This window comes from Barbus barbus (genome assembly GCF_936440315.1).
Source record: "Barbus barbus genome assembly, chromosome: 15".
In the NCBI taxonomy this organism is placed as follows: Eukaryota; Metazoa; Chordata; class Actinopteri; order Cypriniformes; family Cyprinidae; genus Barbus; species Barbus barbus.
The window spans coordinates 15,534,951-15,559,073 of NC_136743.1; the positions used below are offsets into that span (position 1 = coordinate 15,534,951).

Here is a 24,123-nt window from a genome sequence, read left to right on the forward strand (position 1 = left end):
ATAGCATAACTTATGAATGAAATATAACGTTTTTTTTTTTTTTTTTTACATTATTTGTAATGCTCTAAACAATATAAACACTTGAGAAAAACATATTTTTTTTGTTTTTTTTTACTAAAACCTTTTTTTTTTTTTTTGTTCGGGTCTTAAGAGGACAGAGCACTTTGAGGACATGACATTTTTCATGTTTTTGCATATTTTTTGAGGCTTGAAGGCTTCAGTTCCCATTCACTGTAAAAAAATCTCCATTTGTGTTTCAACAAAGAAGGAAAGTTGGAAGGAAAGAAATTTGTAGATTTCTTTTTTTCCCTAGGGGGGCATTATTCATTTAAAAACATCAAATGAAAAAAAAAAAACTGCATTCAAATAATTTTAAGAAACAATTAATTTCTCATAAATGATTTTTGTTATAACGTCATGGAACCAAAAATGTAGCACACTGTGATTTGTGAGGCAGGATACGACACCATCATCAAGGAAGAGGAACAGGGAAGAGTCCTTTACAATCAGTTACAAGACAAAAGCAGTCTTGTCACTGTCCATGTATTTAAAGTCACAAAATCCTCCATTCATTTAGCTTCAAGTTTTTTTTTTTTTTTCTCTAATAAACAAAAAACTAAATCACCATCACTTCTCCTATTAACACAAAATCACCTTACCACAACACCGTCCACAACAAAATCCATCATAAAAGTGAAATTCAGTTTGTGTTGGTAAAAATCAAAGAAAGAGGACTTGTGAAGTATCCTTTTTTCTTTCTTTCAAGTTAGTCCTCAGAGTACATACAGAGAATATGAATGTCACTGAACGGCAGCCTAGTTGGCAACTCCCGTATCCTTCCCGATGTACATGTCAGCAAGCTTTTTAAACTGCGGGCCCCAGTTAGAGAGGTAATCATATTCATGGTCTCCCTCAGTCACAGATGACTCCAGAGAGCTCAGTGACTCAGCAATTGATCCATTGCCCTCATAAGCATAAGTGGCAAGAGAGTCATAGGGAGGCACGAAAGGGTCTGTGTCGTTTTCTTGCAGTCTGCTAACAATGAAGTCTCTGACATCTGCACACTCCTTCATGGGTGAAGGTCTGTGATAGGGAAACAGCATCTCGGGAATGATGTCTCGGCGCAGCTTGTTGCTTTCGATCACCTCCAGGTGGCGCAGCGTGCCGATGTCAAAGGCCTGCGTGTCCTCTTCACCGCCACCCTCGTCGTTGTAGCTGACTACATTATCCCTGACATCCTCTTTGGAGATGATCAGCGGTTCCTTCCTCCTCTGCTTCTTTAGAGCTGAGAACAGCACCACAATCACTGGAAAAGAGTGAAGAGATACGCCTTGGTCAGTGTTGTTATTGTTAAAAATTCACCCTATCTATTTTGTAAATGCATTTTATTTATCTTATTGAGAAGAATTCATCCATGCATGCATTTAATTTGTTTACAGTTTTTAGCTTGTAATTTTTAATCAAAATGTATCTTCCAGTTAAATGACAGACTTCTCTGGTGACGTATTCAGGACTTACTCCATTCACTTAGTCTGCTTAAAACCTGGCCCTTTACAATCAAGTACAAGCTCTCATTCAGATTTTCTTTTTTTTTTTTGGGATAATCCATTTCGCTCATATGTATGCCACAAGATGGAAGGAAAGATTTGTTGCTACTCATTTACGTCATTTATTTAATGAAAACTAAGATGAAACCCAATTGAAAACATTTTCATTTACTAAAATAAAATAAAAATAAGCAATACTGGGAAAAAACTAAACTAAACTAAATGCATTGTCATGACTCAAAAAAGCATCCCTGTACTAATTTTAGTTTTAGGTTTTGATATAATTCAATAGTGAATTACACTGGAAATTCAGTGTTTCTCTCCATGCCATAAATAAAAAAATAAAAAAATTAGGAATTTTGAGTGTGAATTAATATTAAATTCTTGATATAAACTAAAAAAAGATATGCTCAATATCAGTCGACAGTATTAGTTTTGATATGTTATACTGTACAATTTTAACATACAACTCACCTGAATTTAATGTGAAATTACCACTAGACTGTAATAATACTAGACTGTGCTGAGAAAATTAACATTACTAAAGGTGTTTTAAAAAATAAACATTTTAACTTTATAAGTTCTAAAATATTAAAACTAAAATAAATACTGAAAAACTAAAATAAAAACTGAAACCAGAAAATGAATATCTGGAGAATCTAAAACTAATGGTGATGGAAACTAGGGAACACTAAACTAAATAGAGAAGGTAAATTGAAAAAAATAAATCTAAACTATAATAAGCCTTCCTTGGGTTATGATGTGAATTCTAAAAACCAGTTGGTATAAACTCACTAAGCAGGATGAGGATACAGAGAAGTATCGCCACTAGCGCCCCAGTGCTGAGGCCAGCAGAGAGCAGCAACGCGTCGACGCTACAGGAACGCATGTTGCCAGTGGCGTCACAACTGCACACACGAATGGTCACCGTGCTGGTGCTGCTCTGGATGGGGTAGTCGCTGTCGGAGATAACTACTGGCAGATAGTAGACACTCATTTCACGCCTGTTAAATCCACTTCTTCTGGTCAGGATTCTGGCTGTGTTATCTTTGGGAGAGGTGGGGGTTAAGAGAACATTCAAACAGTCAGAGCTAAAGATATTATCTCACGCTGAGTCAAACAACAGCAAAAATAAAGCTGTTTTTGTAGGTGCCAAAACAGAAAAGAAGATTAAACGCATGCATTTTCCATAAGATTCGAGATTGAAACGTCAAAGGAAAGATTTAGTCACCTTCATTATCAAAGATGGTGAAGTTTGGATTCATTGAACTCAAGCTGAATACAAATTTGTGACCCACAAGAGGATCGTCTGTGTCGATGGCACTGATAGTCTGTATGAGCTGGAATGGTAGACAGGATTTTGAACCATTTCATTTTATATAAATAGCATTCATATTTTTATGATACCTTCATAACAGTCATAAGTAAACCTAAAGTATAAATACCTGCCCAGCTTTGACATTCTCACACACAAATGTCTCATAAATCATGGCAAATTCTGGTGCATTGTCATTCACATCCAAAACCTTTATCAAGACAGGAACACGGCTTCTTTGATGAGGGTTATCTAGAGGAATAATGTAGGCAGTTTATATATGTATATATGATGTGTCACCAGGCTATTTGCATGCATGTGTTTACTTACTTATTTCACTGGCCAGGACTGAGATGTTGTGCCACTTTGACACTTCCCTGTCAAGAGACTTAAGAATTGTGATGGATCCATTCTTGGGGTCGATGTGGTAGAGTCTCTCTGGGTCTGTGTGTTGATCTATTGCATATCTATGGACAGGTTTAAGAATGAAATAAAACTAACTGAAACAGTCACTGACATTCCCTGAAATTTGAAGAAGGGCTGGCATTGCATATTATAAACTGGATCAGATTAGACAAAGGCCAACTGCCAGGGAATTATTGTAAATGAGATTTCCCTCTCTCTCTCTTTCTCTCTCTCTCTCTCTCTCTCTCTCTCTCTCACACACACTCAAGAAAGATGTTTTGTTTTATAGAACTGTTCATTATAGAAGCCCATTTCAGCCTAAATAAATAAATAAAAATAATAAGGTGACTGCCACTTTATTTAGTCATAATTGGAACTTTATATTGCCTAACTGAAAATGAAATTTCCTGTAACTGATATACTTTAAATGAATTGTGACTGTGATATTTCAGCTTTTATTTTTTATCACGATGACTTCCGATCTTAATTGTGATCTTAGCATGAGATTTATTTCTTATTGTAAACTTAATTTTTAAAATCTGTATTATTTTTTACCCATTCAGCACAAGTCACTTGATTTTTTTTTTATTTATTTATTTATTTTTCACGTTCTCAGAGCCAATAGTGAGCATTACTGTGACACGTTGTACTGTACAAAACAACTTTGTGAAAAATTCACTAAACATTTGCACCTCATTTTTGTTTTAGTCTCCTTTACTAACCTTTCATAATCCTGTTTCACCAAGCACAATCTGCAATATGTAGCACTGTGGCATGCATATTAAAATGGTCATTCTTTTCACTGCAAACAAATCTTTTCTATGTAAATTAGGTTTATAGACTGCGCCTTACACACCAAAAGTCAGCACTATTGGTGTTTGTGTAAATTTATAGGCATCACGGCATCAGCAATTCATCAAATGATAATCAAATAAAGAAGAAGAGCGAAAACTGGAGCGAAAACACACTGTTTGGATTTTTTTGTTTTTTTGCAGTCGAGTGCATTTTTGTCATTTTAAAGAGTTGATTCAGGCACTAAATTATGTCAGATTGCAGTAGTGTGCTGCATCTTCCACAACCTGGAGCAAATCCAGTCTGCAAGATTGCATTCAACAGATTTTTGGGGGCGTGTTTGTGCCATTATCTGATTTGCATAATTTATTTAGAGAATCGGGTGCAGTGCAGACAGCTTGTGGAAATAAACTACTGTATGCTACCGTGGTGCAAATCATTTTAGTGAATTGCCTGCAGTAACTGTTGAATAATTAAATATTTCAAATGCTCACTGGATTGGGTAATGTGTGGCATCAGGGTCCCAGGCTGTAATAGTTCCAATTGCTATTCCTTTTGGTGTGTCCTCGTTGACCTCAAATACATACTGAGGCCTGCTGAAGACAGGAGGCTCATCTACATCTTTGGCCGTGACCTTGACGATGGCCGTGTCTAAGAATGGGCCCAGATCAGTGAAGTTGGGGTCCTGGTATGTGTTAGTCACCTCCACTTTCACTGTGTAAACACGCTTGCTTTCATAGTCCAGTTTCTGGATGAAGATCAAGAAGTGTGTTTGTTTTCATAGCCTTATAAATCATAACATGTTCATAAACACTGATATAGGGTTTTACCTTTTTGACAACGATAACCCCCTCTTGGGTTATCTCATCTGTTATTATATCAAGATATTCTTTGCCATCTCCATCTACAATTCTGTATTTCATTTCAGCATTTTCTCCCTCGTCACCATCGTTGGCTTTGATTCGACCCACAGTTGATCCGATTTCTGCTGACTCATAAGTGCTCAGGTGGTAAGAACCTTGAAAATGAAAGAGGTTATGTTCATTTTAACCATATAAACACAATTGTATGGTCTTTTTGGTCTTAATTCTAAGCCCTTCGTGGTTTTTAATGTCAAGATTTACCCTATTTAATTACTTAATGCATTCTTAATGCGCAATACTAGATGTATTTTCATTGCTGCGTGTTATTCTTGACCAAAAGAAATGGTCCTCATTATATTTTAATCAAAATCTAATAACTTGCTCTTCCTCTGAAATGCCTTTTCTTCTGATGTCACTTTGGTCATGCAAGAATTTTGCATCTAAAATGCCAACCAACCAGAATCTGAATCTGCCAGCCAGTATCTAAAATGCCAACAAATAGCAAACAGTTAATTTAAGTGAACCCACAGTTTGTTTTAGCTCCATGTAATTTTTACATTTCTCTGGCCGAATACTCTCTCTCACTTGGAAATGCATCAGAAATACAATTCACAGTTCAAGAAATGCAATATGTCAGAAATACAATTCAAAAAGTAGATTGACTTTAAAAGCACTTATAATTTAGTGATGTCTTACTGTAAGCAAAACGTGGAGGGCTGTCGTTAACATCTGTAAGGGTGACGTTGACCATGGTGGTTCCAGACAGACCACCCATCTGCCCTGCCATGTCTTTGGCTTGTATAACCACCTGATATTCTTTGCGTACTTCTCGGTCCATATTTGAAAGGGCTATTCTGACAATTCCTGCACAGAAAAACACTGGATGACCAACAAGCAGGAAAACATAATATTGTAATATCACTAACATAATGTTAATGTAAATCTATTTCTCTCTCTATACACACATGATATAAATACTCTTTTGCATATATTAGTAATACAATAAACAGTCCATATCGTGCCTATTCATTCATATAGACACTTTTTCATTTATTATGATATATTCTTACTTTTTATTCAAAGCATATGTACATATTCATTCATTTATGCACTAATTTTTCACAATTTAATGCAAGACAGCTATTTTGCAGTTCCAGTGCAGTTTTGGTAACCAGCTGCATTCTAAACAGAAACTTATACTTCCATTCTAAACAGAAACTTATACTTCCATTTTTCTTAATATTTTATCTAAGAATATTTTTGTTTGTTTTATAGCACTATACTTTCTTAAAGGGCCAGTATTTTATTTTCCTGCTTGGGTTTGTGTTTATACATTCATCTTAATATTTTGCATCCATAACCTTTATATTGCAACATTTATCAAACTTAAATTCCATTCTTCCCAGCAAAAGTAATAAAACAGGCCTAGCATAGTAATTTGTTCCATTTCAAAGTTTTATTCCATTTCGTGTAAAACAAATATTCTAGTTGTAGCTGGATGTGTTAACCAGGTGCAGCGGTGTGTGATCTTTATGCTTCAGACATTCCATATAAAAAGGCACATCTCTGCCTCACTTTGTCAAATAGCCTCAGGCATACATCGTAGTGGTATGTCAGCAGAGAATATGTTTTCAACAAGATGTTTGAAGGACTCACCTGTCTCGGGCTCCACAGAGAAGTAGGGCTGCCCTTGCAGGATGCTGTACACGAGTTTGGCACTGTTTCCATATGTGGCGTCATCTGCATCAGTGGCATTGACTTCTATTACAAAAGTACCTATAAAAACAAAAGAAAGAAGAGTTTTGAGAATGGAGAGGAGAGCAAATGGAGATGTTTAGTTAAGTCTTCTTCTCTCTTATGCTGACAGTCAACAGTGTAAATAAAATGTCCTCAGATTTGCCAAAATACCAAAGTCTGTGATCAGTAACTTAATTATATTTCTCTTATACTGCTCATCTAATTCTTCTAAAACCTAAACACATTAATGTATTGACATACCACATGCCAATATTTATTTCTCCTTATAGCCATTTTAGGATAAGCATCTGAGGCAAAGTCAATATTTCAATCAAGCATAATTGAGAACATAACTGAGTCTGCAGAACTATGAAAGTACATATTCCTTTGGGTAGCAGTGGAGAAGAGACAGTCTCTTTAATATTAAGATTAAACCGATTAGCCTCTATATAAGACTTTTTCGGTGGAAGGATTGTGTTTGGAAATACACTTATATTATATTAAATTTCTCAAATGTGAAGAACCAAGCTCTCAATAAATTTATTATCGAGGGGTACAGTCATGAAAATAAAACAAATAGTTGGGTTGTTGCTTTGTTTTCAAAACTGAATTATTAGAATTCATTATGTTTCAAAAGCTACAGTGCCTCCAACCTAGATTTACCACCATTCCTTAAATTGGAAAACACAGATGGAATTGGTTTTGTCCTAGGGTTGTGTGTCAGAGGGTAACGAGTGCTTCATAATATGATGACACTTTCCCCTTGATTGAGGGCAATAATTTCATAAATAAGATGTACAGTCCCTTATATTAGATTCCAGCTGAACATGAGAACCCATATCAGAAAAGGAAGAGCATCATTAGATTTTCTTTGGGGAGACGATACCAAACAGCCTGCTTCACTGCTTGAGGACTGACTTGATTGGAAACGGGATAACCAGAGGTTATTATGATATTACTGAGAAGCAGCATGAATCTCCTGAATATTCATGCGCTGTGAATATGTATGGTGCAGTGTCACTGCTAGCACAAAGCCACTGATTGTGTGAGACAGTGGTGATAGATGATGTGCGAATGGGAATTAGATGTAAATAGAAAATGTGATAAGATGAGCAAATAGAATCTCTTCCATCAGACACTACATCAGGACTCAAGAGAGGTGGTGTCTTGCGGGCACTGGTTTTAGTGTTTACATATATTTGCATTTGACTACCTGCAGCATGCATTATTAAAAGTACATTCCTAGAAAACTGCTATGTTTAGGTAATATGGTTATTTCTGATTATTATTAGAACCATGGTACTAATCCTATTTGCTATACATATTTATATTTACTTATGTGGCAACAAACACCAAATAATAAAAAGAAAATGCCAGTACTCATTTAGCATTTTATCCTAGTTTGTTATGGTCTCTAGAGCTCTCGAGAGCATCAAATTCTCCTGTCTGAACAAAGAAAAAAAGAAAAAAACTTATGTGAGACTAACATTTATTTGTTTTTATTTTCTGTTCCTTTTTCAATTTAGGGACACACCAAAAAAATAAAATAAAAAATAAATCACGAAGAGCTATTCAAAGCCGAAACAAAACAACCTTACTAAAACAAAAACAAAAAATGTTTTTTTTTTTTTTTTGTCAGTCTAACTCACTTTTGTTTAAATTGTCCCCTAGTAATGTTGAATAACATGATAGGTCAACATGATAAAGACTTAAATCAAAGCCAAAACAGCCCTAAAAAACAAAACAAAACTTAACAACACAAGATAAATACTTAAATCAAAGCTGAAACAAAACAACCCTAATAAAACAAGCAAACAAAACAAAACGTTGTGAAAGTCTAGCTCACTGCCATCTAAATGTCCCACTCCATAACATTACATGCTCCAAATGCTTGTCAGAATTCAAGAAGAAGAAAAAAAACTCTCGAAATAGCAATGGCACTGAGGCATCCATGACCTTAAAAACACTGCAGTGACAGCAATATCACACCCTGGTGCAGTATTCCAGCATGACAGTAAATGCACTTCAAATAACAATACCGGGAGAAAAGTAATTTTCATTCACTCACCGACGTCTGACATTTCAGGTACACTGGCAGCGTAGACAGCCTTCGTAAATTTGGGCTCATTGTCATTGATGTCATGTATCTTGACAATGAATTCAGTGGCAGGCTCCAGAGGGAGGCCCGTGATCTTGTTGAAAGCCTGGGCCTGCAGTGTGTAAGAGGCTTTTTCCTCTCTGTCCAGTCTCTGTGTAGCATGTAAATCCCCAGACTTCTCATCGATACGAAAAATTGTGCCTGCTCCTTCCCCAGAGAGAACGTATCTGGCAGTTCCATCCCCTCTGTCTTTGTCTGAGCGAAGCTGCATGGACAGAAAGCAGACTGTGACTTAACCCAAGTTTTTCTTTTCTTTTTTTGCAACGCACAGATTTGATATTTGGCACATAATTTGTGGATATTTTCAAATCATACACTTTAACCAGACACTAGTAGGGTAACATAAAGTCCTTTCTTCAGCAAAATGTTAATATGATATTCTGTCATGTTTTATTAACCAGCGGACTTCAGCTAGACTTGTTTTCAATCATGGTTAGCAGCTTAGAAGAATCATCTTTTGAAGGGAAAGATCTCTAGGGACAATAGAAACTCATAAAAGCCACAGTCTTGAGAGTACAAGTCTTCAGAACATATTCCATTAAATACTAATGAAGCTTTTAGTCGGTTTTTACCACTGCATTTCCATTTGCATTTCTAAAAATACTAAATGTTCCTAGACCTTTTGGAACACTATTGATTTCCATTACTTTTCATCTTAATAGCAATAATACTAATCAGAATTGTATTTATTGTCATCTTTGTTCTTACTGTCATCCTGCCACTTAGAATAAACTCATAAAACAAAATATCATCACTGTCCTCTATATAGTAAAATTGACTGATGTTAGAAAACAAATCGCTAATGCTTTGTAGCCTTTCAACATATGTTTGTCATAATTAGTTAACTAGCAGTGAATAAATGTTGGATTTGTAAAATAAACTCTTTGTTTACTGATAATACAATAGTTTATTTATTGTAAAATAAAGTTATGGGAAAAAATGGTGAAAACATTTTTGAATTTCTCTGCTTTTCATTATTTATTTTTATTATTTAATTTATTATAGAGGAAAGTTTTTAAAATCTGGGTATATGAACAAGCCTTAAAATAGAACATTTTTCATTTCAACCCTCTTAAATATTAGGTAAAAGTAATTAAAAACATTTTCTCTCTCTTTAAAATCTTAGTAGGAGACAGAAGAGTTCCCCTAATTGAAGAATCACCCTGATACATCCCACTGGTTGGGTCATTTAGTTTCCCTTAAATGAGTTTATTTGCCCTAAAGCTGTCCAACTGTCACCGTCTGATGCTTAATTAAATTTTAACCAGTAGGATGAGACTATATGAGTTCTAACATGCTTCAATGAATTTAAAAAAATCTAATAAGCAGGTGTTTAATGCGTTTATGTGTGCAGATGCAGGTCCAGCATCTGGTCAGAGTCATGGCCATTTAATGCATTTATCCTGGGCTCTAAAGGCTGTTTTTAGAAAGAGCCAGTGGTCTGATTCCACCAGCTGACCCTGCAAACACACTCAGCAGAATCTCATAACAAACACTTTATGTTTTCCACACTGACTGACAGAGAGGGCAAATGAAAGACATAGAGAAACATCACAAAGCAGAATGTTGCCAACTATTCATTTGGCCTAACATAAAAAAAGCAAAACAAACAAAAAAAAAACTGTCCTTATAGTGTTCGCTGCATGCACTTATAATTCTTAAAAGCAGGGTAGGTGATTTGGTTCAAAAACATTTTTTTGTTATGCTGGTTGAAATTCTCTTTACATCCCGAAAGCAATCACTAAGTTAAGTGGTCTAGATTTATTTATATGTATTTATATCGTCTGTGGAAGGCGTAGGACCATAAAATGTTTGTCCAATCAAAATGTTCGGTCCTAATATTACGATAGGCTGTCCTACCTGCCTGTCAAATATTTATTTAGATACCTCTGCGCACCCTGTTTGCGCAGACATGATACGTCATCCGAGCATTCCAGGAAGAATGAAAGGCACTATTATTGTAATATTATGTCCTTTGTATTGTAATGTTTTCTCACTGGTGAATGAGACATGAGGAAATCTGACAGCATTGCATTTAATCCTCCACCAACTCCAGGGAGGGTGGGATCTCATGCTTTCAAAGCTAGAGTGCTATCACTAGCTTTTCCGAAATCACCTACCCTACACTTTGTAGTTGCACTTTGTTGCAGTTTGTATGGAAATAACCAGATGTCCTTGCTGTACAAAGTTTTAAAACAGTGAATCCCAAATCAGTTTGCGATTCAGTTGGTTCAATTGATTTATTGTTTGCTTCTACCATCACAACGGTTTATTTCAGTAAGACCGCAAAACCTTTTCTGCAGCGAAAAAGGACAGCAATAACCTGCAATGCCTAGACTTACATTGAAACGGAATCCAAAGTTACTATTATTGCACAGGTGAGTAACTAGCATCTTGCATGTTGCATACTTTGTTTGAGCCAAATCCGTCTGTCACCTGACAGCAATCAGAACCCGGATTTGACAAAATAGTTAACAAGTGTTTTGCATTTGAATAGCAAAATAATCAATGATAAATAAATGTATCATAATCGTTCTAAAATTGAATCATGAATCCAATTAATCCAATGAATCCCAGAATCCAGTTGAATCGCAATTGCAATATTCATAATACTGCAGCTGAGCAGAATAGAACGTCTCGGTTACGTATGTAACCCTCGTTCCCGGATGGAGGGAACAGAGATGTTATGTCGTGACGACATTAGGGGATTCACTTGGAAGCTCCAATCATCTCTGACTTTAAGAGAAAACTCCAATTAATATTGGCTAGTGGATTTTGTATACCTGAGCCACTCCCCGTGCATACAGGTATAAATAGACGACAGGTTCATCCACTCATCAGGTTTTCCGCTGAGGAGCTGAGAACGTGTCCCTGGCACCCAGCGATGGTTCAAGATTGTGGTATGGGGACATAACGTCTCCGTTCCCTCCATCAGGGAACGAGGGTTACATACATAATCGAGACGTTCCCTATCTGTCGGTCACTACGAGTTATGTCATGACGACATTAGGGGTCCATGGAAAGTACCACAACCTGAACCCTGTCACAACCTTATGGCATTGCAAATGCCATGCAAATGCCATGCAATGTTCGTAACCTTCCTATCGCCCCAGCGCAAATTCGTTGACCTTGGTACCTGCAGGGACCACAGGTGAGTACATCGCTGCTGGAGATAGCCAAGCCGCTGTTCCTTTCACCACAGAATTTAGAAGGGATTTCGACCTTCAACGAAAGATTGCTTCAAGTCTTTCCTGTTTGTTGTTACAGCTTGGCAGTAACGACGGGGAAGCAAGCCTTCTGGAGAAGGGCGTTACGGAGGTCACATCCTACCCAAAGGGAGGTAAAATGTGGAGACACTGATATGGACTGACCCAGGCCTGGGGAAGTACTACATACGAAATGGGACTCTGAGGCAGATCATACCTAGGAGTAGGGAGGAGAGCTGCCAAAAGAGCCAGACAGAGTGCTCTATCAAAGGGAAGACACGGATTTACAGAGGGGGAAACCTTTTCGTGGAAGAATACACATATGGGATTGCCCGTAGGGAATCAAGCTATATGGACACCTAGCCCAGTACAGGGGATAACCAGAAACCTGGGCGAGCTAACACTAGTACTGGGCCTGGTGTCAGACTGCTCCGCCCAGTCTGACTGCCAAAGGTGCTGGAGGAACTCCACCAGGGTTCGCTGTCTGGGGAACTCTACTGGAGGAGGAAAAAGGCGCTCACATCCCCGGGTGAGGGGTAATGGCGCAGAAAGCGTGACACCAGCTAGCTGTTCCCGCCACTTACCTGTTACCCAACCCACGGGAAGAAACTGGCTCAACGTGGAGACTGAAAATCTCGCGAAGGTGTTCGGTGTCCCAGCCCGCAGCTCTACAGATGTCTGCCAGAGAGGCGCCGTGCACCAAGCATAGGAGGAGGCCACACTCTGTGTGGAGTGAGCTCTCACCCCCAGGGGGCACGGCTTGCTTTGAGATAGGTACGCCAAGGCGATGGCATCCACTATCTAGTGGTCCAACCTCTGCTTGGAGACAGTCTTCCCTTTTTGCTGACCTCCGTAACAGACAAGGAGCTGCTCAGAGCTTCTAATGCTCCGGGTGTGGTCCACATATGCAAATCTAAGGCAAGAGCTCACCTCGTAGAGAGGGCTCTGGCCTGAGTGAAAATTTCTTCCACCGCCGGTGGACAAAACACTCCAGTCTGCCACATCTCATCTAGGAAGCACACATGGAGGATCCAAGATCTGGACGTGGGTGCCACATGGTGCCGGGCCCCTGAGAAAGGAGGTCCTTCCTCAGAGGATTGCACCGTTGGCCCACCCGGCAGGACCTGTTCCTTGCCCTCACTGACCTTGCACAGTGTCTGTGCGAGATGGCTCACTAGTGGAAGAGCAAACTTGCGTAAAACCCAAGGCCAGCTGTGCACCAGTGTGTCCGTGCCGAGGGGGCCTCGGTCAGGGAGTCATACAACTGGCCATGGGAGGACTCGTGGGAGGCAACCAGGTTTACCTGAGCTTCCCCGAATCGACTCCAGAACAGCCGGATCGTCTCGGGATGGAGTCACCATTCCCCGGGGAATGTGACCTGTCATGAGAGCCCATCAGCTGCACGATTAAGGATTTGGACGGCGTGCAGCGACTTGTGCTCCGTCTGAGTCCAAAGGAGGAGATGGCGGGCGAGTTGGGACATGCGACGTGATCGTAGACAACCCTGCCAGTTGATGTACGAGACAGCGGCAGTGTTGTCCGTGTGGACTACACGTGCTAGCCAAGCAGCAGCGGCCTAACCGCTGCAAGGCTAGTAGCACTGCCAGCAACTCGAGGCAGTTGATGTGCCAAAGCAGTCGAGGCCCTGTCCAGAACCCCGAGGCTGCCAGCTCGTTGCATGTAGTGCACCGGCCCGAACTGAAGGCATCCATTGTGAGAACGACATGCCAAGACGCTTGTTCTAAGGGTACTTCGACCCGTAAAAAGACAAGGTCCGTCCAGGGGCTGAATGAGCGGCAACGTGTTGGCGTGATGGTCATGCAAACTGTACCACGGCGACATGCCCATCTCGGGACTCAGGAGTGTAACCTGTGCTGAAGTGGTCCCATATGAAGCAATCCAAGCGGTGAGACTGCAGCTGTGAATGCCATATGCCCCAGGAGCCTCTGAAAGCGTTTCAGTGGTACCACCATCCTGCCTCTGAAGGAACTCAGGCAGGTCAGCATGGACTGGGCACACTCATTGGTGAGACGCGCCACCACACTCACCGAGTCTAGCTCCATACTGAGAAAAGAGTTTCTCTGCACGGGGGAGAGCTTGCCCTTTTCCCAGTTGACCCGAAGCCCCAACTGGCTGAGGTGCCGGAGCACCAGGTCCCTATGATCGCACAACTGTTCTCACGCGCGGGCCATGCTCAGGACAGTTGAGGATCCTGATGCCCACTTCCCGTAACGGGGTAAGGGCGCCCTCCGTGACTTTTGCAAAGACATGAGGGGACAGGGAGAGACCGAAGGGGAGGATCCTGTACTGCCAGGCCTGACCCTCGAACGCCACCCTTAGGAATGGCCTGTGTCGAGGGTGAATTGAGACATGAAAGTAAGCATCCTTCAGGTCGACCGCTGCAAACCAATCCTGGGGTTGGATCCATCTGATGATGCGCTTCTGCGTCAACATTTTGAATAGTTCCCAATTCGAGATTCGCAGATCCAGGATTGGCCGAAGGCCACCGCCTTTCTTAGGTACGATGAAATAAGGGCTGTAAAACCCCTGTCTCATCTCGGCTGGAGGGACCGGCTCGATTGCATCCTTTGCCAGGAGGACAGCAATCTCCTCGCACAAGACAAGTGCGTCTCGGTCTCGAGAGCGCAGCTGAGCTTGGGAGGTTGCCTCCTTCAGGGAAAGGAGCAGCGCTGTCCTCACCATCTCCTGAGATTGAGCAGCTTGCCACATCTCCGGGGTGCCCATGTCAGAGCCGTTTTATCGCTTCCCTGGACAATATCGGGGCCAGCTGGAACACGGGGGGCGCCGCGCTCCCGCGAGAGGCTCAACGTGCCGACCTAGTTGACGATTCAGCACGGAGCGGAGCAGCTCTGGAGGACACAAGAGGGTGCCCACGGCGATGAGCAGACTGGGGCTTGCCCTGCAGTGGAGCAAGATGTGTTGGATGGCCTCGGTCTGCTTCTGTATTACCGATAACTGCTGGGCACAGTCCTCGACAGTGTCACCAAACAGTCCAGCCTGGGAGATGAGAGCGTCGAGAAAGCGCACTTTGTCGACATCGCTCCTCTCAGCAAGGCTGAGCCATAGATGGCGCTCTTGGACCACAAGTGCGGACATTGCCTTCCCGAGGGACTGCGCTGTGACTTCCATCGCCCGTAGGGCGAGGTCAGTCACAGAGCGCAGTTCTTGCTTCAACCTCGGGTTGGTACTACCCTGGTGCATTTTAATGCCTTGGTTTGGTGTACTCGTAGGATAGCCATGGCATGCAGCGCTGTAACCTTTGGCCACGAGAGCGGCCTTCAGCTTACAGGCTTAGGATGGGAGACAAGGACGATTCCTGTAAGTGCACCGCAACCGCACTCTCCACCTGGGGAATGTCAACGTACCCCCTAGCTGCCCCACCATCGAGGGTAGCGATGCCTCTGGCCGTAAAAACGGGCCGTCCATGACTTCATCAGCTTCTCGTGCACTTCCGGGAAGAAAGGAACCAGGGCAGGGCGTGGTCGCGAGCCACGGTCCGTGCCGAGGAGCCAATCATCTCACCGCGAGGGCTCGGGACTGAGAGTTGTGCACGCCTCCAGCCCGATGCTTGCAGCGGCCCGGGAAAGCACGGCCTCAGAGGACGATTGCCCATCCCCCGATGCTGCGATTGACAACTAATCCTCTAACGGTGCACCAAATGAAACGCTGGGCACGGCGTAAGACGGCACAGCGGGGAGCAGCACAGACCATCTGCTGCGGGAGGAGTGAAAGGTCCATGGGGACTGGCCCGGTGGAAAGCTCTCACTGTAACCCTCAGATCACCCAGAGCACTAGCCGATGGCTCTCTACTCGTGGCATGAGGAGATAGAGGCACGATCGCAGCGCTGCCATGGTTACATGCTCAAACGAACACATAAACCATCCACGAAGGCAGCTTCAGCGTGCTGGATGCCAGACACTGAAGACAACAATCGTGGCTGTCGACGGAGAATAGGAAACGATCGCAACCAAGAGAACACGGCCGGAACGGCGTCTTTAAAAAGACGCGAACTGGCCGTGATTTCTCTTTTAGTTGAAGTGCCCAGGGGAATTGCTGTAGACAGGGACACCGCTGTTCGCACTGTGATGCCAACCAGAACAGCTTCCAGACAGATGATGAATGGCTTTGTGGAGATAAACACGTTCATCCACTCGGCTCCGAAGCAAAACTCTACTGAGTGGATGCACCTGTCGCCTATTTATACCGTATGCACAGGGAGTGGCTCAGGTATGCAAAATCCACTAGCCAATATTCATTGGCGTTTTCTCTTCAAGTCAGAGATGATTGGGGCTCCCAAGTGAATCCCCTAATGTCGTCACGACATAACTCGTTGTGACCAACAGATAGGGATATCACAATATAAATACCTGAAAACAAATATTGAACCCTTTATTCCTTTATACAGCATTAAATGATGGCTAAATTTATCTCCTTACGTCCCTGTAAAGAGCTGTATCAGTGTCCAATTGTTCACTATTATGTTTGCTTGCTTACTTTTCCACGTCATTTTAAGCGTAAGACTGGGTGTGTCTGTTAGGGATGGGCGATACCACTTATTTTGTTTTCAATATGATACCGATACTTTTAAAGGCCAGTATCGTTGATATCGATATGGATACCGATACAATACTTTTAAATTGAACTTTTAAATTATGAAATTTACTATATACTCTTATAAATAAAGGTGCTTCACGATGCCATAGAATAACCTTTTTTGTCTAAATGGTTCCATAAATAACCTTTAACATCTGAAGAACCTTTCTGTTTCACAAAAGGTTCTTTGTGGCGAAAGAAGATTATTCAGATTATAAAAAGGTAAGAAAGATATGGTTCTTTAAAGAACCTTTGACTGGATGTTTCTTTGTGGAACCAAAAATGGTTATTCTATGGCATCACTGTGAAGAACCTTTTAAGCACCTTTATTTTTAAGAGTGTATTATTAAATAGACTTAACTAAGAGTGAAATGGGTAATAATACCCACTTTACTTTATATTTTAAACACATTTTAACATTCAGTACACCTTAATTGCAATTTATTAGGTTGTATTTTTTGTTTACACATGGCTAAATATGTTTACTGGTAACCTTGGAAATCCACAAATACTATAGTTGAACTACGGCCACTTTAGTACAACCATGGTTAATTTTTCATAAGGGACTGCTATGCTGCTATGTTGTAGTACAGATAAAATGCAACCTTTTTATTCTGACAGTGTATTACAGAAAAGAACATGATCAATATGAACTTTTAATTTTCAATTTTAAAAAAATGTAATTGCACAAACTATGTACAGTAGGCTACAATTTCAACTTGTTTATTGTGAAATAACGCAAACATATGTGTTTTTCCTGTCCTCTGATAAGCATTGTTCTGGGCTCCTGTTCCCAAAAGCTTGATACTTGATACGTTTGGAAAACGCAGCCCTGTTTGAATGCACTATCAGAAGTGAGTGAACACTCTGTGATTGATTGGTTCTCTGTCGTGCAACATTTGTGTGTGTGCAGATGAGCAGGAAAATAGTACTATCCTTCACAATTATTCGCTAACATGGATTATTCATCCAATTCAATGCATACTGTACGCATTTTTATTTTATTTTATTTATTTTTTGTTCACTGGTAAATATATATTGATATATTGATACTTCAGGATCGATACGCCCATCCCTAGTGGCTGTTTCCGACTTCAATGTGCACGGCTTCCGGTGTTAGCCGCTTCCAGGTATTTGTACAAAATAGCTTGTTAGGCCACTTTATATTGCAAACTAGCGTTTCTTATTGTCATATTTTGAGGTATTGGTGTAAAAATAAACACAATGTTGATGTATTGTTTAAGATACAATCACTGCACTTCTTTAGTTAATTATCTGTAGAGGCTAATGAAGTCTTGGAAGTCTTGCACATTCATAGAAAGTACCTTATACTTTCACGTTGAAAAAAAGACCAATTATGCTATCAAAAGCACTTAGTCTTGCATGGCCAAAGTTCAGAAAAGATGCTCCAAGTAACCTTTGACCAAGTCATCCAAAACTACTCTTTTTTTTTTTTTTGGTGTCATTATTAGTATGTGCTATATGTGTTAAACAAGAATTATAAATTGAAGGAAAAATAACAGTTTTAGGCCTCTTTGTCATATTCTATGTTTTCTGTATGTATACATCACAGACAGTGTTTTAATAACAGGGACTGCTGCTGAATGTCAATATGGACTTCTCTTTCATGTTTAATGTGGTATAAATATAGCATGCCTCTGAACTGCGACTTGATGAATTGCAGTCCCTTCCTTCACACAGCCACTGCAGATGGGTTGGAAGTCAATGGGGGGGAATGAAAAAGAGTGAGTGAAATAGCCCATAATTGTTGATTCCTGTCAGGTCTCTGCGGAGCCACTTTGTCCTGGAAATGAGAGCCATAAAAAACTAAACCCTGGTACAAAGTATTCTGTCTCAAAACGACTCTCTCCCACTTTCATTCCCTTTCAGTCTCTCTGCCTCTGTGAATATTCATGCCTCAGTGAGTGTGTAATTCATATTTGTGCTACTTTATGTTCTTTGATGATGGCATCAAGTTTTTCGAAGTGCCTGCCACACAGCGCCATGTTCAAATCCGGTGTCAAACCATATAAAGCTCAGGAAAACGAAAGAGGAATGCAAAAATCAGGCATTTTCATCTCCTCCAAGCCCTAGACAAGAAGACTCGTTCTGGGTCCGTGTTATCATGGACACTCACCTTGCCGACGTACTGATAGTTACTTCCAGTGTATTCCTCCGACAGGAAGAACTGCCTCCACATCCAGTCCCTTTTGGATCTGTGCAGCACCAATTTATCTCCTTTCATCGGATGGTTCCAGTGAAAGAGATTTCCATCACTCCTCTCTAGCAATATGACTGGAGAGCTCAGGTGCGGAAAGACCAGTGGAAGCAGCCAAAGGAAGTGATTCATTATCATTGCAGCCAATCGATCAGCACGACGACAGTGACTCCTTATGAATAAGCTAAGAAGGGAGGGCAGTGCTGAATTGAAAGTGATGTAGATGGCAACATCAGCAACCCTGACATTGTAGAATCGCCTTTGATCCTCCTTTGATTCCCTATAAAAAATAATCAAAGCAAAAATGTTACAGTGTGTTGGAGGTCATTGCAGCCCTTGTCAAGATGCAACACCTGTTTCTTACACTGTAATCCCTTTGTTGTTCGCGGAGTGTATCCCACAGGGCCCTCATGCGGTATTCTATTTGCAGAAGATCAAACATGTAGCCTCACACAAAACCTTGCATATAACATGTCTGTGCAATTAACAGAAATGCCTTCATCGGCAAACACTGATAAGATGGCCTAGTACGCCAGGTCTGGGTTACGGTCAGGACAGGCTGTTATCAACTGTTAAGCGAAAATTTTCTGTTATTTACAACCTTGATGATGAATTAAAAAAATAAATAAATGAAAGACTACATACTGTACACAGCAACACAGATAATTAGTATTTAATGGTATTTATGTAATTTGATTTGCAATTGTTTTCCAAAACACAGCTGAACATATTTTGCTTTGGTCTTATTGAATGTATTGAGCTTTAATCATCAGATGTTGAAACATTAATCATTTAGATATTTTATAATCATATTTAAAACATGCCTAACCATTGTTATCCATGTTTATTTATTTAATTTTAATTTATTAATTATTTATTTATTTTGTCTAGGTGGTAAGTATAATCTATATAATATATATAAATAACTAGCCACGCAGATACTGGGCTATTCCATTATCACAGGCGTACCGTTACGATGCAAGACAGAAACACTTTTTGGAATATGGACTGACGATATACTTGCTTATTATGTACATTTTCATTAAAAAAAAAAAAAAAGTTATAGTGTACCCTTAATTTAGTGTGCTAATGCACAATGCACTTTATTATTATACATATTTTGTTAATGAATGGCAGTGTAATTGATATGATCAGTTACATTTTTAGAATCTACAGTGGGGCAGGGTTTGCACTGAACTTGTTTGGAGGGGGATGTGGATGACAAACCAAATACATTAGCTGAGGAACTTTTGTAGAGTTAACTAATATGTAAAAAAAAAAAATACTTTTTATTAAATACTTTAATTATTTTCTTCAAATATACAAAGTCTTCTTGTGTGCACTACATTACATAATACAATCAAATATTTCCTTATTCAAACGTATTCAAACAAAAGGATGCCAAAATAATAAATACATAAAGGCCTAGTCAATAGTCATATATAAAGAAATACATCCAGTTGCTACAAACAATATTGCTATCTGTCATGATCTGCTTCCAATGCTGTACTGAGGTTAAGTTTAGGGTTTAGGTTCAGGTTAGGGCTTAGAGTTCAATTTGTATGCATGATTATCAAGTAGCTATATAATTAGGCTAATGGGAAACTAAAATTATGAAGGAAATTTTACAACCCAGGCTGTCATGGTGACAGAGACCAATTATTTCCAGAGCAACCTCTGATTGTAACTCAGAGACCCTCAACATCATTGTCGATCGAGATAACTTTCGGATTTTTTTTCGATTTTTTTTTTCTGTTGTCACAAACAATGATTAAAACAAAGTCTGCAAGTGAATGAAGTGACAAGCCTTATTCACAAATTGATTCTCATTCCAATGACATCTTCTTATTCCCTTGTCCTCTTAATATGTTCCACATCCAAATCGATTTCCAGTGGGAGTACTATAGTACTGGTGTTATAGCTACATCACAGCCGAGAGAAATCAACGTACGATTCATCAACGTTGGATTCAAATGCTGGTCACACGACTGAAAAGCTCTTGCTCGCTGCCTCAAATAGTGATTGCTGCTGGCAGAGTGGCCTGCCGCTGTGTTTATTCCTGAACTTTCCGGCTGAATTTTTAAGCATGACAGCCTATGTGCGATACATTCAATTAACTGGGACTAAGTGAAACATTACTCACCTCGTTTTCACCTTTTAGAGATGATTTGTCACGAGCATCTCCTTAAATGTAGCAAACAGAGTTTTAATGTTGGTAAATGTTTGAATGCCTGTCCCGAGAGATATTTAATGCCACTATAAACTTCTGAACCGCTGTAAGCAAACACGTCAGTGTTCAACATGGCCAGCAGGCTCAAATTTAGCTTTCAGATTACATGGCTTCATGCCAAATAAATAAAAAAAATGTATACAGTAAATATTTATTTGAGTTTAAATAATTTATCCCATAGCTTCCTCTAAGACAAAAAAATAGTCCATTACAATCAGCCTAGCAACAAGACAAGCATTATTACAGTAACATCAATACTAAAATCCTCTGAGGTTATTTTCAGTACAAACAATGGAAAAAACAATGGAATTTCTGGAAGTATTTTTCTAAAAAAAAAAAAAAGCCTCACAAGCCATGAACCAAACAAACCAGGTACAAAGTAACTTTGATTTGAAGAAAAAATGTTTTTGAAAATCAGACAAAAATGCAAAGGTTCAAGACTCTGTACTTAATAGATTTAATAAGGTAAATATCTACAGCAATGCTGTTTGCAAACAATTTGCTGTTGCATATTTGTTTGAGGTTGACTTTGGATGAGTAGATGAGTGCTAAATTGTTCTTTTGGCACAATTTTCTTGTTGCAGTAATCTAGTTTTTGAGTTCTGATTTTTTTTATAAAGCACATTCAAAAACAACTTTGGTTGACCAATGTGCTGTACTTAAGTAATATACAAATGCAGTTACGAAAGGTTAAAAGAGCAAGAGAAAAGAAGAGTTTTTAACATGGATTTTGAAATCAGAAAAATACGTTGAAATAATGTGGGCTGATAAGCTTCAACAAAGTCATATACCACTGATTAACCTTGTAGCTCACAATAGGTGAAAAGGCTTATAAGTTATTTTTTTTAAATCAATTCTCTTATATTGAAAATGAATAGGATTTTTATTTTCGAAACCGACTGTCTCACTCTATTTAAAAGTATCAGATCACGGAATGCGACGACTGACCAATCAGAATCAAGTATTCTAGAGCACCCACTTCATTGCTGACCTCTAACATCTCAGAAAATTAATCACATTCCAACATCCTTTGCTTTTATACAGAATAATTTCAAATTAACCAAATGTCCTGTCAATAGGAATATAATTTTCACTAAAATACCTTCCACCTCAACACATTTTTGCAAAGTTCTTGAAATTGCATGTCATATTCATCATTCAGCATGACAACAGTGGCCATCTAGCTGTCTAAATATGTTTTTGATTGTTTAATATTGTTTAATAAAGTGCTGTGTATTCCTTGTTAATTCCCCGTCTTGCCCACGGCTGGCATAAAAACCATTTCTGTTTTGTAACATGTAATCCACTTTGATTATTATTATGATTAAATGCTGCTGTTATAATTTAAACTCTATCCATGAACCTTATTAGAATATTAATCCTAGATGTGCGCTGCATAATAAGCAGCCTTTGACATCTCATGAATTTTAAGGTATAAGTGGTCAGTGATTTGGCCAGGGAAAGGGAGAGATGGGCATTAGATACACTCTCGGGACGTGCCATATATCACCTATTAATTAGAGAATTAGCATTAATGCCCACAGCTCCGAGTCAAGTATGCTTAGTCCTTGTAGCTAAGCTATTGGGAACCAAATCTGGGTTCCCTAATGACATATAAAACCTTTTTTACCCATTTTGCCTGAATTCTGGTGCTATCCAGGTGAATATGCAAATCTAATGCAGATTTTTATGCCCATGACCGTCCTTGCCATATGTACAGCAGCTTAAATCATCTGCATATATTTAAGTGCTAGTGAGAAACATTTACATTTAAGGGACTCTTATCCAATACTCTAGGATTTGACACCAACAACAAGCCACAGATGCAACAGTTACCACTTGGGGGAGCCCAAGACCTTTTTCTCTCTTCTCCTCCCTGTATGAATCTCCCTATCACTCCATCCCTCATGCTGGACGGCTCTCACAGCTGGCCTCTCCCTTGCAATATTAATGCCCTGTCTTCTTTGTTTTGAAACTTTGGTACAGATCAGATATGCACCATGTTGATTGCCTTGCCTGGAGGATCGGCTTTGATTCTGCCAGGTTCACAGACTCAAGGCAATCATTTACACCCTGAGTTATTAGACAGAACACTTTCTCTGATTTCATGTGACTCTGAGGATCTAATGAATTCAAAAGTGAGCTACGGCAGGAGCTGACGGAGGTCTTGTCTGATTAAAAAAATTATGTGTGTTGTCAGAGAAGGGCAAAGAGGAAGGGAGAGCTGCATGGTACATGGTTGCGGATACTGGAAATGCTGGCTAAAATTGCTAGGGGTTTAACTGGTGACTACAATTCAGATGGACATTAGATGAACAGTCCTTGATCTCATAAAAAGCTTTTTTATAGGTCACTTCCTCAGGTCAGGGCGTAAATATGATTATAATACCTCCCTGAAAAGAAATACATTGGTTGGATATTTCACCTCATTATGAGGCAAATTGCCTCGTATTTCGAGGCAGAAAGAAATAGAGGGAGATGATACCAGAAGACAGAAACGGAAAGTGAGAGAGAGCTTCCCTGAGTGGAAGCATGTGGGGCTTTATCTCATGATTTATCTCAGTGTTGAAAGGCAATTATACATGTGACACTGGCTCAGAGGAGTGTGTGCTTTAATTTGTGTGAAACAGTCATGCCATTATGTGTTCATGTCAGATGTATAAATCAGTTGAGAAGCACAGCTGAAAAATCTGATCTAAACTCAAGTTTAGCAAGAATTGTTTACATAGTCAGTATGCAAGAACATTTTTTAGGTACACAGACTAGAATCAATCCTTATTGGCAAAGTGATTTGTCTACGGTCTTGCATTTAACTTCCACACTCACAAGTGGTGCAAACAACTGACATGAAAGCTGGAAAACACTCATGGATATCCTACATGAACACTTTCAATCACAGAGCGCTGTTTATGCAGGTTTAGTGTTACAATTATGCCAACATACTACAGAATCTGCACCGCTTTAGCTAAAACCCCAGGTTAAGGATCACAAACAGAGACAGTGGTGCATGAAAGCAATTTCCCTTCGTCGACTGTGA

At 39.8% G+C, this 24,123-nt stretch overlaps 1 protein-coding gene across 1 annotated transcript; it reads right to left on the bottom strand.

Moving 5' to 3' along the window:
* Positions 1-815: 815 nt before the first annotated feature.
* On the bottom strand, positions 816-18,994 carry cdh10a (cadherin 10, type 2a (T2-cadherin); the record flags this gene model as incomplete). Its single annotated transcript, XM_079435562.1, has 11 exons — positions 816-1,306; positions 2,343-2,594; positions 2,779-2,887; positions 2,993-3,114; positions 3,193-3,329; positions 4,554-4,807; positions 4,890-5,077; positions 5,619-5,786; positions 6,579-6,698; positions 8,728-9,022; positions 18,776-18,994. 11 exons carry the CDS (start codon positions 18,992-18,994, stop codon positions 816-818), a joined length of 2,355 nt encoding a protein of 784 aa, XP_079291688.1.
* Between the last annotated feature and the right edge of the window lie 5,129 nt (positions 18,995-24,123).